The sequence below is a fragment of the Necator americanus genome, chromosome V (genome assembly GCF_031761385.1).
Source record: "Necator americanus strain Aroian chromosome V, whole genome shotgun sequence".
Taxonomy (NCBI): Eukaryota; Metazoa; Nematoda; class Chromadorea; order Rhabditida; family Ancylostomatidae; genus Necator; species Necator americanus.
The window spans coordinates 9,653,435-9,667,851 of NC_087375.1; the positions used below are offsets into that span (position 1 = coordinate 9,653,435).

Consider the following 14,417-nt stretch of genomic DNA (forward strand, 5'->3'; position numbering starts at 1 on the left):
AACGGTTTGAGGCGTTTAGGCCTAAAACGCAGCACAATTTCTTCTGATGCCGTTCAATGAAAGCCCTCCAACAATCATAGTCAAGAATAGCGCTGAGATTGGTTTTTTTTTTTTTGCAAAAGAAATGATTTTTGTATTAAAACTCTTCAAAACATTCATTGTGCTCTCAGTGAATTTTACAATAAAAGAAATAATATTTCGCAAGACATTTATTTCTATTCAAGAGGCGTGCGAAACGTGGACAAACATGCACTGCTTCAGATGTTAAGATCAATGGAAACAAGGTTATTTCTTGAATTTCCTCGCTTAAAGGCATCATTCCACGAATCTGAGGTGGTACGGATTTCAGGTGGAGTACTCGTATACGGGATAGTAGATTATAGAAAAGAAAGTGATTCCGTCCATTTCATCCTAATTGCCGTAAAAAAACGGCCCGGAAGATACGGCTTCGGGCGTTCTGGCGCACTATTTTCTACAAGGAGTTCGACTGGAGCGCGCCAGCCTTGTGCGGCGCCGCATCTTCCGGGCAGTTTTTTATGGCAATTAGGAAGAAATGGACGGAATCACCTCCCTCTCCGTAGTCTCCCATCCCGTATACGAATACTCCACCTGAAATCCGTACCACCTCAGATTCGTGAGGTGATGCCTTTAACGGTTCAGCAGTGTGAAGCACGAGAGAAATACCGAATTCACAGCCGATCAGTATGAGATGTAAGTAGGTACTTGTGGAGGAGCGAAGATCCTAAATCTTTTAACCACTGACGATAATACCCATAGGAGATCGTACCGAAGGAAGCATACGTGACAATACGAGAAAGAGAATGTAGTCCTATTTATCAATTGTTACATTTAAAAAAGGTGAAAACCAATCGAAACAAAAAAAAAACAAGAAATAATCACAGCATCGCAAGGTTGCGGTTAAGGAAGTGTTGTGGCTTCCAGAAAAATACCCTGGCGTGTTCGTTGACGGTGGTCTGAATAAATGATGGACCCCACCGGGTTTTCAGCAGCAGAGAGGCAACGAACACTTTTCATCACAATGTTGTTTTATGAGGCTATACATGTGTCTAAATATAACAAAACACTAAAAAATGAAAAACTCTTTTAGAAATTGAGGATTTTGCGTGAACTTCTACGTTTTGCACACGTTCTGCACCATTACATGCTTATTTGACTTTTTTTTTCAAAAAATTTATTAGTATTTGACCCATGAATTTCGACTTCAAAATTTTTGAATGAATTCGGTTATTTTGACTGCTATATAAGTTATTTTTTGGATTTTCTTCACCAATATAGAAAGAAGTTTCATAATGCCTTTTAGTGATTGATTTACCTTCAGATTTCTCCGTGGTTCGACAACACAACAACAAGACATCGTAATCTTATCACAGAGAGAGAGCGAGAGTAGAGGCTGTATGAGAGATCAAATGAAACAGAAAGCTGAAAAATTTAAAGGCAGCATGTCGCATAATCGACAAAATAAGGGAACCCCAGCGAAACCGCAAGTTTCGTTTGTAGACTACTACGAGGTACGTTAGAACGGACACCTTTGTTCACACTTCGGTTCCCTCAGCAGACTATTCACTATTGTTTTTACTTAATTAGTTTGGTGAGAAGACCCCGTTATTTCTCAACCGCTCGCTCGTGGACGCGGCGCTTGCACCGGTATGGTGCAACTTACCTTGTAGGAAAAAAACGCCGTCTTCCACGCCGTTTTTTTTACTACGATTAAAGGGACTTGAGTGGAGCCACGCTTAGTTCCGCAATTTACAACCCGAACTTTACGGTTTCCGTGCGGTTTTCGTGCTGGATCAACTTTGTGATACGCTACCTTTAATTTTGAAAGCTTTCCGTACTACAGTCAGATCATGCGCTAAGCAACGATTGCAGCCGGAGACAATTTTTAGTTTCAACCAGCAGAGATGAGACCATTTCATAAGCCAAACTCTCTTGTCCTAAAATCACTCTTATGAAAACGAGTTTTCGTTCGAAAAGGATAGCTACGATGAGCAAGGAATCTCCTCTGAGCGCCCTCAGAAAACATTGGAGAAGAAAACGCTGGGAAGAGAAAGCTTATAAACAACGCTTAACGAAAGCTTAAGTTATACCGTATTATTTACAAATAGAAAAAAGCTATCCTAATATGTTTGCCAAATATTCGAAATATCTATTGTTTATATTCATTACAAAATAGTTAGTAGTACATCTGTTTAAACTGGGACTTCTCTTTTCGTATAAATTAAACGCACTGTGAGCTCACTCATTCATTCAACATCATGCTAAATTTTTCATGATTTGTACTGGTTCTTTCTTTTCAACCGTACTGCCGTCGGTTCAGTCAGGGAAATTCTCAGTCGAGAATAATCGCTTTGAGTAGTATCCATACTGTACTTGGTCATGAATACTGGACGTAAGGAAGAATAATCTCTCCTTTTTTGGTTTTTGCTCCAGAATACTTGAATTTAATCGCTTCTCTTCAATTACAGTTAATTTATCGAAGTGTTTTAGATAACTGATGTAGAAAAGATTAATTGTAAGTAAATCACAATGGCCATATGTAATTAGAACAATGTTTGAATTATATACTCTTTAAATATCAAATAACCGAATGAAATTAGATACGATTTCATCATAGATGCGACCGTTACCCATTCGAAGCCACTTGGCACAGAACATTCAGGTTATTCTTAAAAAAAAACAAAATACCTTTAGTTTCAATAACACTTAGTGAGATTCTATAGATATTCTTTGACCCATAGTTTCAATAACACTTAGTGAGATTCTATAGATATTCTTTGACTACTACATTAATTCGTTCAATATGCTGAATAAAACAAATCAAATTCGCTGACTCGTTGACGCTGACAAACGTTAAAGGATAAAAGGATTACGTGTCTTGCGTGTTAATCAATCCGCTTGGGATGCGCCCCCGTTTACGAACGTGTAACTGGCCTATACAATGAGTTGTCAGTGGGGACTAGCCGATGTGTTAAGTCAATGTTTTTATCCTTCTTATTATTCTGGTACCAATTTATCGACCCCTTGGTAAGCACTAGGGCGGACTCGAACCTCCGGTCGATCGTGCAGGAAGCTGAACCTCTAACCGCCACACTACACCCGCCCCCCTGACAAACTATAACTGCCGGATAATTATTTGGTCACATTGATCATTGATCATTGTAACAGATGAGATCAACGTCTGCAACAAAAATTCAGATCTTTCGCAACATCAAACTTTTGCCTACAAATATAATGCAAATTCAACGTTTTGTAGACAACTTAGTGAGTTTTTTTTTTCCTTTTTTACTGATCTTGTTATTAAAAATTGAACACAGCCTTCTAGTGTAGTGTAAAATTAAAATAACATATGCAGAAATTTCAAATTCCCTTTTGAATCGCTCCTTTTTTTCGAAAAGATCATCACAAGTATCTCCCAGGGTGTTTCACCGATTCCAAAATATTTCTTGGGGTTTTCAATTGGCTTTCATGCAGAATTCTACAATATTTGGTTTAGATATTTTTTTAGAAATCTCGTTTCTGTTCAATGAAAAAAGAGGTAAATGCTGATCGAATGATTCTGTGAAAAGTGCACTGCATAGAATTAAGAACTCTTCAAATTACTCTATGTATGTTCCAACGTACCTCAACACATTTTCTATAGATCCACCTCAGGATGAGATAAAGCCAGAGGTATTTTTTGTCTATGGAACTCTTTATGCAAGCGAGCAGCACAATTCAAAAACTCAACTCCTAACCGATATTTCTTTCCATAAAGGAATTCCCTTGCTTTTTTTGTTGTGTCTGGTAAAGCCATACTGATTTATCGATCTATCTTTTCGGGTACATTATGAGTGACGTTGATTTGTCTAAACTGTTACATGTTAATGACGTTATTTACCTCTTCCATGTTTTGTTTTTTATTTCTGAAAGGAAGCTAAAAAAAATTGTTCTAGTCGTCGCAAACTGGTGATGTCTCACTGGTATACATTTGCTTCTGTAAGCGGTTTTTCCTTCTATAAAATGAAACTCCTCCTCTACATTTTACAAATTTCAGCTTCTACTTGCTGCTTGGTTTTGGGAAAGCCACGAAGCCAAGCCTCCTAAATGTACCTCTCTGAAAGAGTTTGCTTTGGATGAAAAAATCAAGAATAAATTATCATCACTGATCACTGCTCAACTTCCCCATTTGGTCAGTTTCTTTAGGCCACATTTAAATACTTGTGCTACCATTCGTGTTTTAATTCAAGCGATAACTCTGCGTTGAGTTTAGAAAAACGTATTTCAAGAAATTATATACGAATAAAAGTAGTGTAAAAGGATTTCATTTTAGTTATTCAGTTTGTTAGTGAACACTAGGGTTACTGAGATACGAAGAAATCTAGGGATATATTAGTATCAGGGTATCGTTCTGAGAAAAAAAAATAATCTGCTCAGTTTTTTTTTTTCAGACATGGTCTAAAATCATATTTATAAGATGTACTAATTATGAATCTCTTATCCACACTCAATAGAACACCTTGGATCAAAAGGTGGCAAGATTTTCACTTTTTTAAGAAATATAAATGCTACAATGAGTTGATAGCAGCACTGGTTTTGGACGATCCTGATTTGCGATACGAGTGGATTCAGAAACAAAACATGTTCCCTCTTATCGGTGACAGGTCATTATTTTCGCTTCTATTTTATAGCATTGATAGGTTTGATTTCACTTAGAATTCTTTAATTCTAATTTCAGTCCAGAAAAAATGGATGTAATGGATGCAGTGAATGCAGCAATGAAAGCATGGAAAGAGTACATTCATAGGGTGAGAAATATACGTACTTAATTAACATTTGGGGATATTTTCGATAAATTTTCTTTCAGATCGGGAAGAAAACAGAATTCGGATGTGGCTATGCAAAGAGAGATGGCTTTCATCGATTTTTCTGTATTCTTAAGTGAGAAGAAAATGATTTACACTGAATCGATCAATGAAGTGTTCTCGAATCGAAGTGCTACTGCATTTAGTGACAACGTATAGAAATTTTTTTGTGATACATAAGCAATTTTATTCCTGAAAAATGTCAACCTAAATATATATTTATAATATTTGAACGAGTTCACCCAACGAGGAATCGAGATTACTATTCTCTTTATCTTTCTTAAATATACAAGGTAGTTTCTTTGCCTGCCATGAACAACGAGTGCTCGGTTTAAAAGTTCCTCTCGTAATTCTATCACGATTTCCTTAAAGTCCCCATCACTCTTCTCAGAACAGTTTTCGGACTTTTCTGAACCAGATGTGAATAATTTCTTCCGTGTACTTTCAAAAATAAAATCTAACTAATTGCTTTTGTAGATTGCTGAATTGGAGTGGGAGTTATGTTGATCAAAGCGAACTCCGTGGTTTATTTTATTTTTTTGACCTCATGATGTTCCTGTGCACACGTATGTACTTGTCAGCGCTCATGTTTTCCCAGGCAACCGCAACGCCTCCGCAGCAACTAGCATCCGTCAGCTGACATATGTTTTTTTTAGCTCCGTCCATACCATAAACGAGATTTTGTGACAAACAAATGGCAGGTGCAAATGCATTGAATCGGATGTGAGCAAAATTAGACGAATTGAGGAGGAAGGAGTGTAATGTACTGTAGATTCATACATGATCTTTAACTGTATCTTGCATGGAAACAAGGTATGCTACTAGGTGCAACGTCACATACGTATCTCCTCTATGCTATAACGTCCCCACAACAGTAACTAATGTGTACTGAGCGCGGTATGCTGAAGAAAATCGACAAAATTCTCACTAAAAACAAATTTACATATTCATTTTGCGATGAACGTCGACTATGCCTAGGCATGCAGATGAAACATTGCATACGATAAATATACAACACCGTGTTCCAACCAACAAAAAAAAAACGCAAGCGATCATGAATGAGTCACGACAAAGAAGACGAAGATGTTCATCGCTAGAAAATGTATGGTTACATCAGAGCAGGGAGCATTTTTCTTTTAGTTTTAGTGATTATCGCTGGAAAAAATCGAGTTTTTCGTGTATGCAAAATATGACTACGTAATGATAATTGCAGTTTATCTCTAAGAAGTCCACCATAACTGAAATTTTTCAATGTTTTTAGCGGGACATACATGAAGAACTTGTTGACAATACGAAGAAAATATAAGTTTGAAGGGGCGGATGTAGTGTAGCGGTTAGAGGTTCTGCTTCCTGCACGATCGATCGGAGGTTCGAATCCGCCCAGTACTCACCAAGCCTTTCATCGCTCCGGAGTCGATAAATTGGTGCCAGACTAGTCTGCGAGGATAAAAACACTGGCTTGACATATCGGCTAACCCCCCACCCTCAAGTCATTGTATAGGCCAGTTACACGTTCGTAAACCTCAAACGATTCTGAATTGAAGTGAACGTGGCGGCACATCCCAAGCGAATTGATTCACGCCAGACACTTTATCCGTCATCCTCTATAAGTTTGAAAGTGGACATCAACATTTTCAATTATAACTTTTGATTGGAGTTGTTCAGCACTTTTAGCGAAGTCAGTGGAGTCTGTACGAATTTCCTTTCGGAAGAAAAAATGAATCAATGAAAACTCGTTAGCACTTCAAAGAGTTTTCTAAGACATCAATGAATCATCAATCATTATTACATTGACATTTAACCTTAGCAGAAATTTGTCCATTAAAAACTGATAATTAGATCATTCTATGTAATGTAAATTCGAGCAAGATTAATAGATATATGTATGTAACAGCTACATAAGCCATGCAGCTGTTTGTTGCACTCTTGCCACTGTTTGCCAAATCGTTATTGATGGAATTCTGAATGTCGCCCATACCAACGCTGCAGCGAATCTCATTCCATTCAGTGAGTGTTAAGACCGTTTTAATAAAAAGAACTCTAGTAGTCTTACACAACTCATTTAAAACTCCTCGACGATAGATAAGTCTTGGTTCAAGATTTTTTGAAGTTATTTTATTTATGTGCATTTGCTACAAACTTCCTTTCCATAAAGATTCTACTCACTTCGTTGAAAAAATCAATGCCAAACAACAGTGCTAGAATCTGAGCATTAATCTGTTTCACTCTTTTTCCTCTTTCCATTTGAAAATATAGATCGTTGACTGCAATGCTGTTTTCTGTATTCCCCTACATAACAAATATTTCTCAAATCTGATACGAAAAAAAAGACATTTCAGATAATCTCAACCACTCTGTTATTCTGCTGCAACACTAGACCATCTCAAACGCAAGGTTTTTTCTTCGCTCCTGCAAGAATTCGAACTAAGAATTGTAGATTTGGATAATGAGAAAAAAAATAGATATTTTTAGAACTTGAGTGCTACAATGACAGAATGTTCAGCACGGATAGGCACGTATTCCTTGATTTCCATAACGATGGCCGTCAACGAGTTGCTAGTGGAATAGAACCAAGTGTAATAGGTGGATTTCTTCCAGCAGCATCAAATATGTACAAACTGGTGAGTGGTAAACATGTTCTAGATTTTTTGCCAACTATTTTAATACCGCTTTTATTCACATTTTTCTCACATTTGCAGCAGCGAGAACAATGAATTTACAAAAATGCCGACTTTCAAATAAAGCATCTTTACAATCCCATTCCAGCGGTGGTCATGCTTATTGGAAAACGAAATGCACGAGCGACTATCAAAATGTCCTGCCGAGGTCCCACCGTTGAAAGGATTTGGTCAGAACGTCATGATGTCAGTAAGCAACAAATAAATTTTTGTCTTCAGAAATAATTTTCCATAAATCTATGTTTGTATAGATTGTATGAGCGCGAGGGTACATCCACAATTCCCCTGAAAGAAGTCCGTGAGACCTTGAGAGAATGGTGGAGTGAGTTGAATATAAATGAAGACGTTGAATCTATCCCTTGGTACACAGACGAAGACCATCACAACTTTGCCAACGTGAGCAATTTTGGAACTTTTTTTACTCACAAAATTACATTTGAAAATTTTAGAACTTTAAAACACTGATTTATTTAGATGATTTTTGCCAAAAACACGGAAATTGGCTGTTCCTATGCATCATGTGAAGAGGACGAACGCATTTTGATCGGATGTTTGTATCGTAAAAAGTAAGATATACTTTTCTATCTCGAAAACAACAATTGCAAAGACATTATCGGTTGCTAAAAAAAACGAAAAGAAATTCTTAGTGGCGCCGTTATGGATCAAGTTCTTTACATGATTGGACAACCCTGTAAGACAGATTTTGATTGTTCCACCTACAATAATTCAAAGTGCACAAAAGGAGGATTATGCAGAAAGGAACGTTTTCGAATATAAATGGAGACTTTGCAAAGAACTTACTGTAATGAAAATCTTTTTAAAAAAGTTCTGTTTTTCTTTATTGCAATGATTTTTTTAAAATATGTGTCGGTTAAAACAAGTAATTACATTAATTATAGGATGATTTATTTTTTATTTCCCAGTATACATTTTTCCACAACAGTGGGTGATTTAACACAACCCATAAATACATATTACATAAATACACAGAAAATATTGAGACCCGACAGATCAACAGCATGTTGAAGTAGGAAGAAGAATGGAGTATCATCGTTTGAAAGCATCATGGGAGCGCAGGAAGTTTTGCTGTTTATCCACGTGAAGAGCATCCATGTCCATTGCAAAGAAGGTAGAAACCATTGAAGTTGTCACCAACCAGTACGTTCCCATAAGGATCTGGATGAAATCCTTGAGGTACTGCTGGCCATCCGAGTTGGCAAATGACGGCCGTGAACATCCAGAAAATAATCAAAATGCGTAGGGACATTTCGAAATCGATCAGAGGGTGGTTGCGATCAACGGCATTTCTCCTTTATATTGAAACGGTCGCTGTGATCTCTGTACCTCTTTGCTGCGTAAAGACATAAAAAATCGAGTTCTCCCGCTATACTTTCGACACCATCTACGTCATAGCTGCGAAAAAAACGACCGCTAAGATCAGAATGTTCTATGTTAACGACGTACACGAAATACGATGCAAAATGTGTTAGACGCGGTTGTAATCCTTGTGACTAAACCACGTGAATACCATGTGACCAATGCACATGCCAGAAATGGGAATCTTCTTACCAATCGCGAAAAAAAAAGTTTTTTTTCACAAAATCTTCTGACTTCTATGCGAATCAACGTAGCACTAATTCGATCTGATTTATTCCTAGTTAGTTCGAACTAATTTAGCTAATTTCTGTATAATTTGCGGTTCCGAAAAAAACTACTTGCACTGTTTGAATTTTTCCACCTAATTTAACACATTTTAAAATACAGATTCGTCATCGGAGTTATTTCAATGATGAGCAACATGTCAATTCTCTAGTTCAAAGCTCAATTCATTTTACAGATCTCCTTTACTTGATATTACATATTGAACATCGTATTTCTGCTGCATTGACCATTTCTTTTCTGGAATCCTCAAACCGGACGTTATCATCCCAGTAATGGTCACTTGACGTTACCTCGTTGCCACTCCAGTAGCGTACGGGGCTCCCTTTGCTGCTGTAACTCCTAGTGCTTCATAACGTTTGCTTCGTTGGTAGCATGTGCTCATCTCCTTACTTGCATTAATTTGGTACTGAATAAACGGTCAATGCAGCAGAAATACAATGTTCAATATGTAATATCAAGTAAAGGAGATCTGTCAAATGAATAGAGCTTTGAACTAGAGAATTGACGAGTTGCACATCACTGAAGTAACTCCGATGACGAATCTGTAATTTAAAATGTGTTAAACTTCACTGAAACAATTCGGTCTGAGACCGCAGGAGTTTCAGCACAACGAAAACCCGTCCGAGATTAAAGCACATCTTTTACGGATGATTATCCATCCACGTTCTCAAATGGTAACGAAAACAAGACATCGTACTGCAAAGCCATTTATTTCGGAAAGCGTTTATTCGAAAACACTACGAGAAATCTACGAAACAAGTAAATACACTTGAACTACTGCTCCTTCAAAAACAAATCTCTAAAAAAAAGAATACTAAAAAAGGATGGATAGTTGATAAACGAGATTCACAAACTTATACCATGTTTCAACACGCAACGAATCGATGTCAGGAATTTGTGATGCAGCTTTGTAGTCCGACTCTAAACATCATGCGTTACGAAGTACGGCATTAGCTTAGCAGTCATTTGTCTTCCTCCTAGAAGCATTACGAAAAAAAGGAAGAACGCGCGCTAAAGCAAGCGGTTAAAAGCATCACCCCACGAATCTGAGGTGGTGCAGATGGAGTATTCAGGTGGAGTATTCGTATACTGGATGGGAGACTATGGAGAGGGAGGTGATTCTGTCCATTCCTTCCTAATTGCCGTAAAAAACGGTCCGGAAGATGCGGCGCTGCACAAGGCTGGCGCGCTCCAGTCGAACTCCCTGTAGAAAATAGTGCGCCAGTACGCCTGAAGCCGTATCTTCCGGGCCGTTTTTTACGGCAATTATGAAGAAATGGACGGAATCACCCCTCTCTCCATAGTCTCCCATCATCGTCTCACGAATACTCCACCTGAAATCCGTACCACCTCAGATTCGTGGGGTGAAGCCTTTAAGATCGATCTGAGACCCTCTCCAGCTCCACACACCACTCAGTCCGAGTAAAGCAACCTTGGAGGTAGTTTTGTCCCGGTACCAACCTCTCGCTCCGCTGCGCCGCTTCAAGCGCAGCCGCTCAAGCAACTGCACCTTGTTTCAGGTCGTTTTGACCAGACCGTATTTTGAGCTATCACCTACTGGAAACACAAAGCTAAAACATGCCGTCATTATCGACGAATATGTGCATTCTATTCATCTCGACGTCTGTCTCTGATGGATCATTAGAAGGGCAGGAATACTCGTACATTTTTTCTCCTGCATCACAGGTTTTCACTGCACCTAAACAATGGACTTCTGATAGATTTCTGAAGTAGGAGATCTACAAATGCTCACAAGGGCCTAGATTGTCTAAATCCTTGACCGCGATGACCTCAGCTCCGGCGAGAATGTTGAAGGATTCAATGGAGTCTACTTCTCCTGCACCCTCCATGTAGAGAGAAGGTTGCACTGCAAAGCGTTGAAATTAGTGCAGCCCTACTGTTCGGACCGGCGCCCCACGTCTGAACTGAAGACGAGAACTGATGTTCCGAAATCTTTCAGCAAACGAAATTGCTGTTATTGATAGAGAGAGCATGCTCGGCTGAACGTGTTCAGCGACGACTGTATCTAACACTGGAGACAGCTGTATTTTATTGATGAACTTTACTCCGCGCATCAAACCCACTTTCAATCTCTCCGGTTTTCGGTAAGCTGTACCAAGAGACGTTCCCACTCACAGCTGTACTCATAGGAGATGCCTTAGCAATGATGTCGTCTGAACTAGGGAAAATTTAGAGCAGACTTTTAAAATTATGGGTGCTCATCAAAGATTCTGAAGGATCTTCCTTTTTTCTTTTTTGTTTTCCAAAAACCTCTCACACTCTATTTCGACATTCGTCTCGCTTGGCGCTGGTGTATACTGCGAATAGATTGAAATTTCTGAGAGTGCTGTTTCCAAATCGATGCATGACACTGAACATGACATGACCGGAATAAATTGTTAAAATGGAGCATATCACTATAACTGCCGCAAATGTTGAGACAACTAACTTGCTGTTTCAACCCTCATCTCCTCATCTTTTATTTCAGATTGAACAGCATTGTTATATTCACTCGAATCACCTAAATTCATCTTCATTTACTGATGAATGTTTCTAGAAATACCGACGATAACTACCTATACTATGGGTTCCACTTGATCGAAAAAGATTTTTGTAATGTGCTCTTCCTAAATTACCCCATTTTCAGTTGATGTTCTGGATCTGTTTATTGGCTACCGTAGAAAGAGTTTAAAACTCACTTTTTCTCGGACTTTGCCGTGGATAGGCATAGTCGTAATTGCAGCCTTCCCAGGAATTCGCTTCCATGACTGAATTGGATAGTTCCTCTGCAAAAGTATACTAATGAGTTAATGATGAAAAAGTGCAAGAATGTATAATTAATATTTGAGCACGTCAAAACCTCTGGGTACATACCGGTGAAGAACTCAAGATCTTCGTGCTACATCCCACTGTTCACATGACTGTGTCTATAGTAGACATTTGCGCGCTAGGACCCTATCTTAACTCTACTCTCTCGTCTTCGCCAGAGCCTCAATAGTCGCGTTGCAGGGACGTTGAAGGCATCACCCCACGAATCTGAGGTGGTGCAGATTTCAGGTGGAGTATTGGTATCCGGGTCGTAGATTATTGGGATAATGTTGATCCCGTCCATTTCTTCCTAATTGCTGTAGAAAACGGCCCGAACGATACGGCTTCGAGCGTTCAGGCGCACTATTTTCCACAAGGAGTTCGATTGGAGCGCACCAGCCTTGTGCACGCGCGCATCTTCCGGGCTGTTTTTTTACGGCAATTAGGAAGAAATGGACGGAATCACACCACTCTCCATAATCTACTATCCCGTGTACAAATACTCCACCTGAAATCCACACCACCTCAGATTCGTGGTATGCTGCCTTTAACGAACAACCGCTTGATGGAATCGCTTCCCTGATCCATGAGGCGACCATCGAAACGTTACCCGTATTAAAGACTGTTAACATTCTTGGCTATTGCTTCACATTGTCAATCGAATATCGGTCATCATGCCAAAATTCAAGGAAAGTCAAACCTTTACGCTTCTGAAAAGCGGTGATATCACTTTAAATAAGTACTGATTGTGGGTGATTTCACCACTGCAACCCCTGTCAAAATGCATGATATCGCCAGTATATGCTGTTGTTCTCGTAAATGATGACAGTGAGGATGAGAGTATTGCTGGAGTAAAACCTACCAAACGACTCCAAATCTTCACTGTCAACGTTGGTTTCCGCGGGCTCCAAAGCGTATAGAGATAATGTCGTTTCAGAAGTATCACCTGAAATCCCACATTTAATTCACAGTTGAAGGTATCAGAACATTGATAGGGATGGAACCTCAAATCAAAGAAGTGTAACATCATCTCGAAATCATAGAAATGAAGACGCTGCGAAAAATGATTTGTGTCGCTCGCCATGACCACATCACCCACAACGAAGATATCCGGCAGAGACTAGACGGGGCTCCCATATCCGAGAAGATGCGTAAAGCTCATCTCCAGTGATGATGGGATCACGTCCTACTAAGGGTAAGCTACATCGTGTCGGATCTAGATACATCCGACAAGCAACCACAATGACGAATGAAGCAGCGCTAATCTGATACCATTCACACTGACATGAAACTAGCTGGCATACACGTTGTTCAAACACACGGCCAAGCAAAATGGTTTTACCTAATCAGAAAAGTGGGCGCCATCATTAAACGGGGAAACGGTGAAGAAGAGGAAGGAGAAAGACTTCAAGAAGGCAGACTGTTTAACCTACCGTAATCGTGTTCGCTATCCGTTTCCAAAGTTTCCATTTCGAATCACCAAGTGAACTGGGTAACAACACAATAACGAATGGACCTTACCTATGAAAAGATGTTAAATAAATTTGTTTACAAATCTGGAGGCAATTCATATTAAAGGCATCACCCCACGAATCTGGAGTGGTACGGGTTTCAGTCGGATACTGCGTATACGGGGCAGTAGATTGTGGGGAAGAGGGCTCCGTTCATCTCTCCCTGTATCAGCGTGAACGGACGACCCCGGAACTGTTTTCTACTACGGCTTCTGTTGCAATGCGCAACCCTTGCGCAGTGCCCCCGCCTGCTATTCGTCCGAATGGCTTTTCGACAGTGAGGGATGAACGGAATCACCCTCTTTTACACATTCTATGACTCCGTATAGGCACTACCCGCCTGAAACCCGTAGCACCCCAGATTTGTGGGGTGAAACACTTTTTCATGACTTGTTTACAATTATGTGGATCCCTTTTTAAAATGGACTTCATAATTGTGTGCTACTTTTTGAGCAGAGGAAACATTGCTATTGATCTTTATTCTGGCTAATGTTTTCGTCGCCTTCTTCAGAGCCTGGAAAATCAAAGACACGTGTAAACTACTCCCTCAAACGCCTCGTCATCCCACACGATAAAAGTAAAGTCAAAGTCACTGGCGTATCAATCCACTTGGGATGCGCCAACGCGTTTTACCGGAATTCGTGATCGTTGAGGTTTTTTGGAACGCGTGTTGGCCTATACAATGACTTGCGGGGGCCAGCCGATGATCAAGTCAGTGTTTTTATCCTCCCAGACAAGTCTGGTACCAATTTATCGACCCCGGAGGGATGAAAGGCTTGGTGAGCACTGGGGCGGATTCGAACAATCGACCGTGTGGCTACAACGGACCTCTAACCGACTGCGCATAAGTAAGTCATATCCCACACGATATGACTTAACAAACAGACTATTCAAAG

At 39.6% G+C, this 14,417-nt stretch overlaps 3 protein-coding genes across 4 annotated transcripts; 2 read left to right on the plus strand and 1 right to left on the minus strand.

The window, feature by feature from the left end:
- Positions 1 to 3,969: 3,969 nt before the first annotated feature.
- Positions 3,970 to 4,942, plus strand: RB195_013418 (uncharacterized protein; the record flags this gene model as incomplete). The annotated part of the gene is made up of 5 exons (XM_013441184.2): positions 3,970 to 3,996; positions 4,055 to 4,189; positions 4,555 to 4,661; positions 4,736 to 4,805; positions 4,865 to 4,942. The coding sequence occupies 5 exons, from the start codon at positions 3,970 to 3,972 to the stop codon at positions 4,940 to 4,942; spliced, it is 417 nt and encodes a 138-aa protein (XP_013296638.2).
- Positions 4,943 to 6,827: 1,885 nt separating this feature from the next.
- Positions 6,828 to 8,317, plus strand: RB195_013419 (uncharacterized protein; the record flags this gene model as incomplete). The annotated part of the gene is made up of 7 exons (XM_064203216.1): positions 6,828 to 6,869; positions 7,202 to 7,256; positions 7,335 to 7,483; positions 7,629 to 7,726; positions 7,792 to 7,936; positions 8,015 to 8,106; positions 8,188 to 8,317. 7 exons carry the CDS (start codon positions 6,828 to 6,830, stop codon positions 8,315 to 8,317), a joined length of 711 nt encoding a protein of 236 aa, XP_064059097.1.
- A 1,659-nt stretch (positions 8,318 to 9,976) lies between these two features.
- On the minus strand, positions 9,977 to 13,480 carry RB195_013420 (uncharacterized protein; the record flags this gene model as incomplete). Of its 2 annotated transcripts, XM_064203217.1 has the most annotated exons (11): positions 9,977 to 10,016; positions 10,063 to 10,123; positions 10,785 to 10,901; positions 10,956 to 11,069; positions 11,287 to 11,376; positions 11,481 to 11,573; positions 11,652 to 11,723; positions 11,779 to 11,829; positions 11,902 to 11,988; positions 12,873 to 12,956; positions 13,444 to 13,480. In XM_064203217.1, the coding sequence occupies 11 exons, from the start codon at positions 13,478 to 13,480 to the stop codon at positions 9,977 to 9,979; spliced, it is 846 nt and encodes a 281-aa protein (XP_064059098.1). The 2 variants fall into 2 exon arrangements, with proteins under 2 accessions (XP_064059098.1, XP_064059099.1); XM_064203218.1 differs by lacking the exon at positions 9,977 to 10,016 and having other exon boundaries at positions 10,017 to 10,123.
- Positions 13,481 to 14,417: the final 937 nt, after the last annotated feature.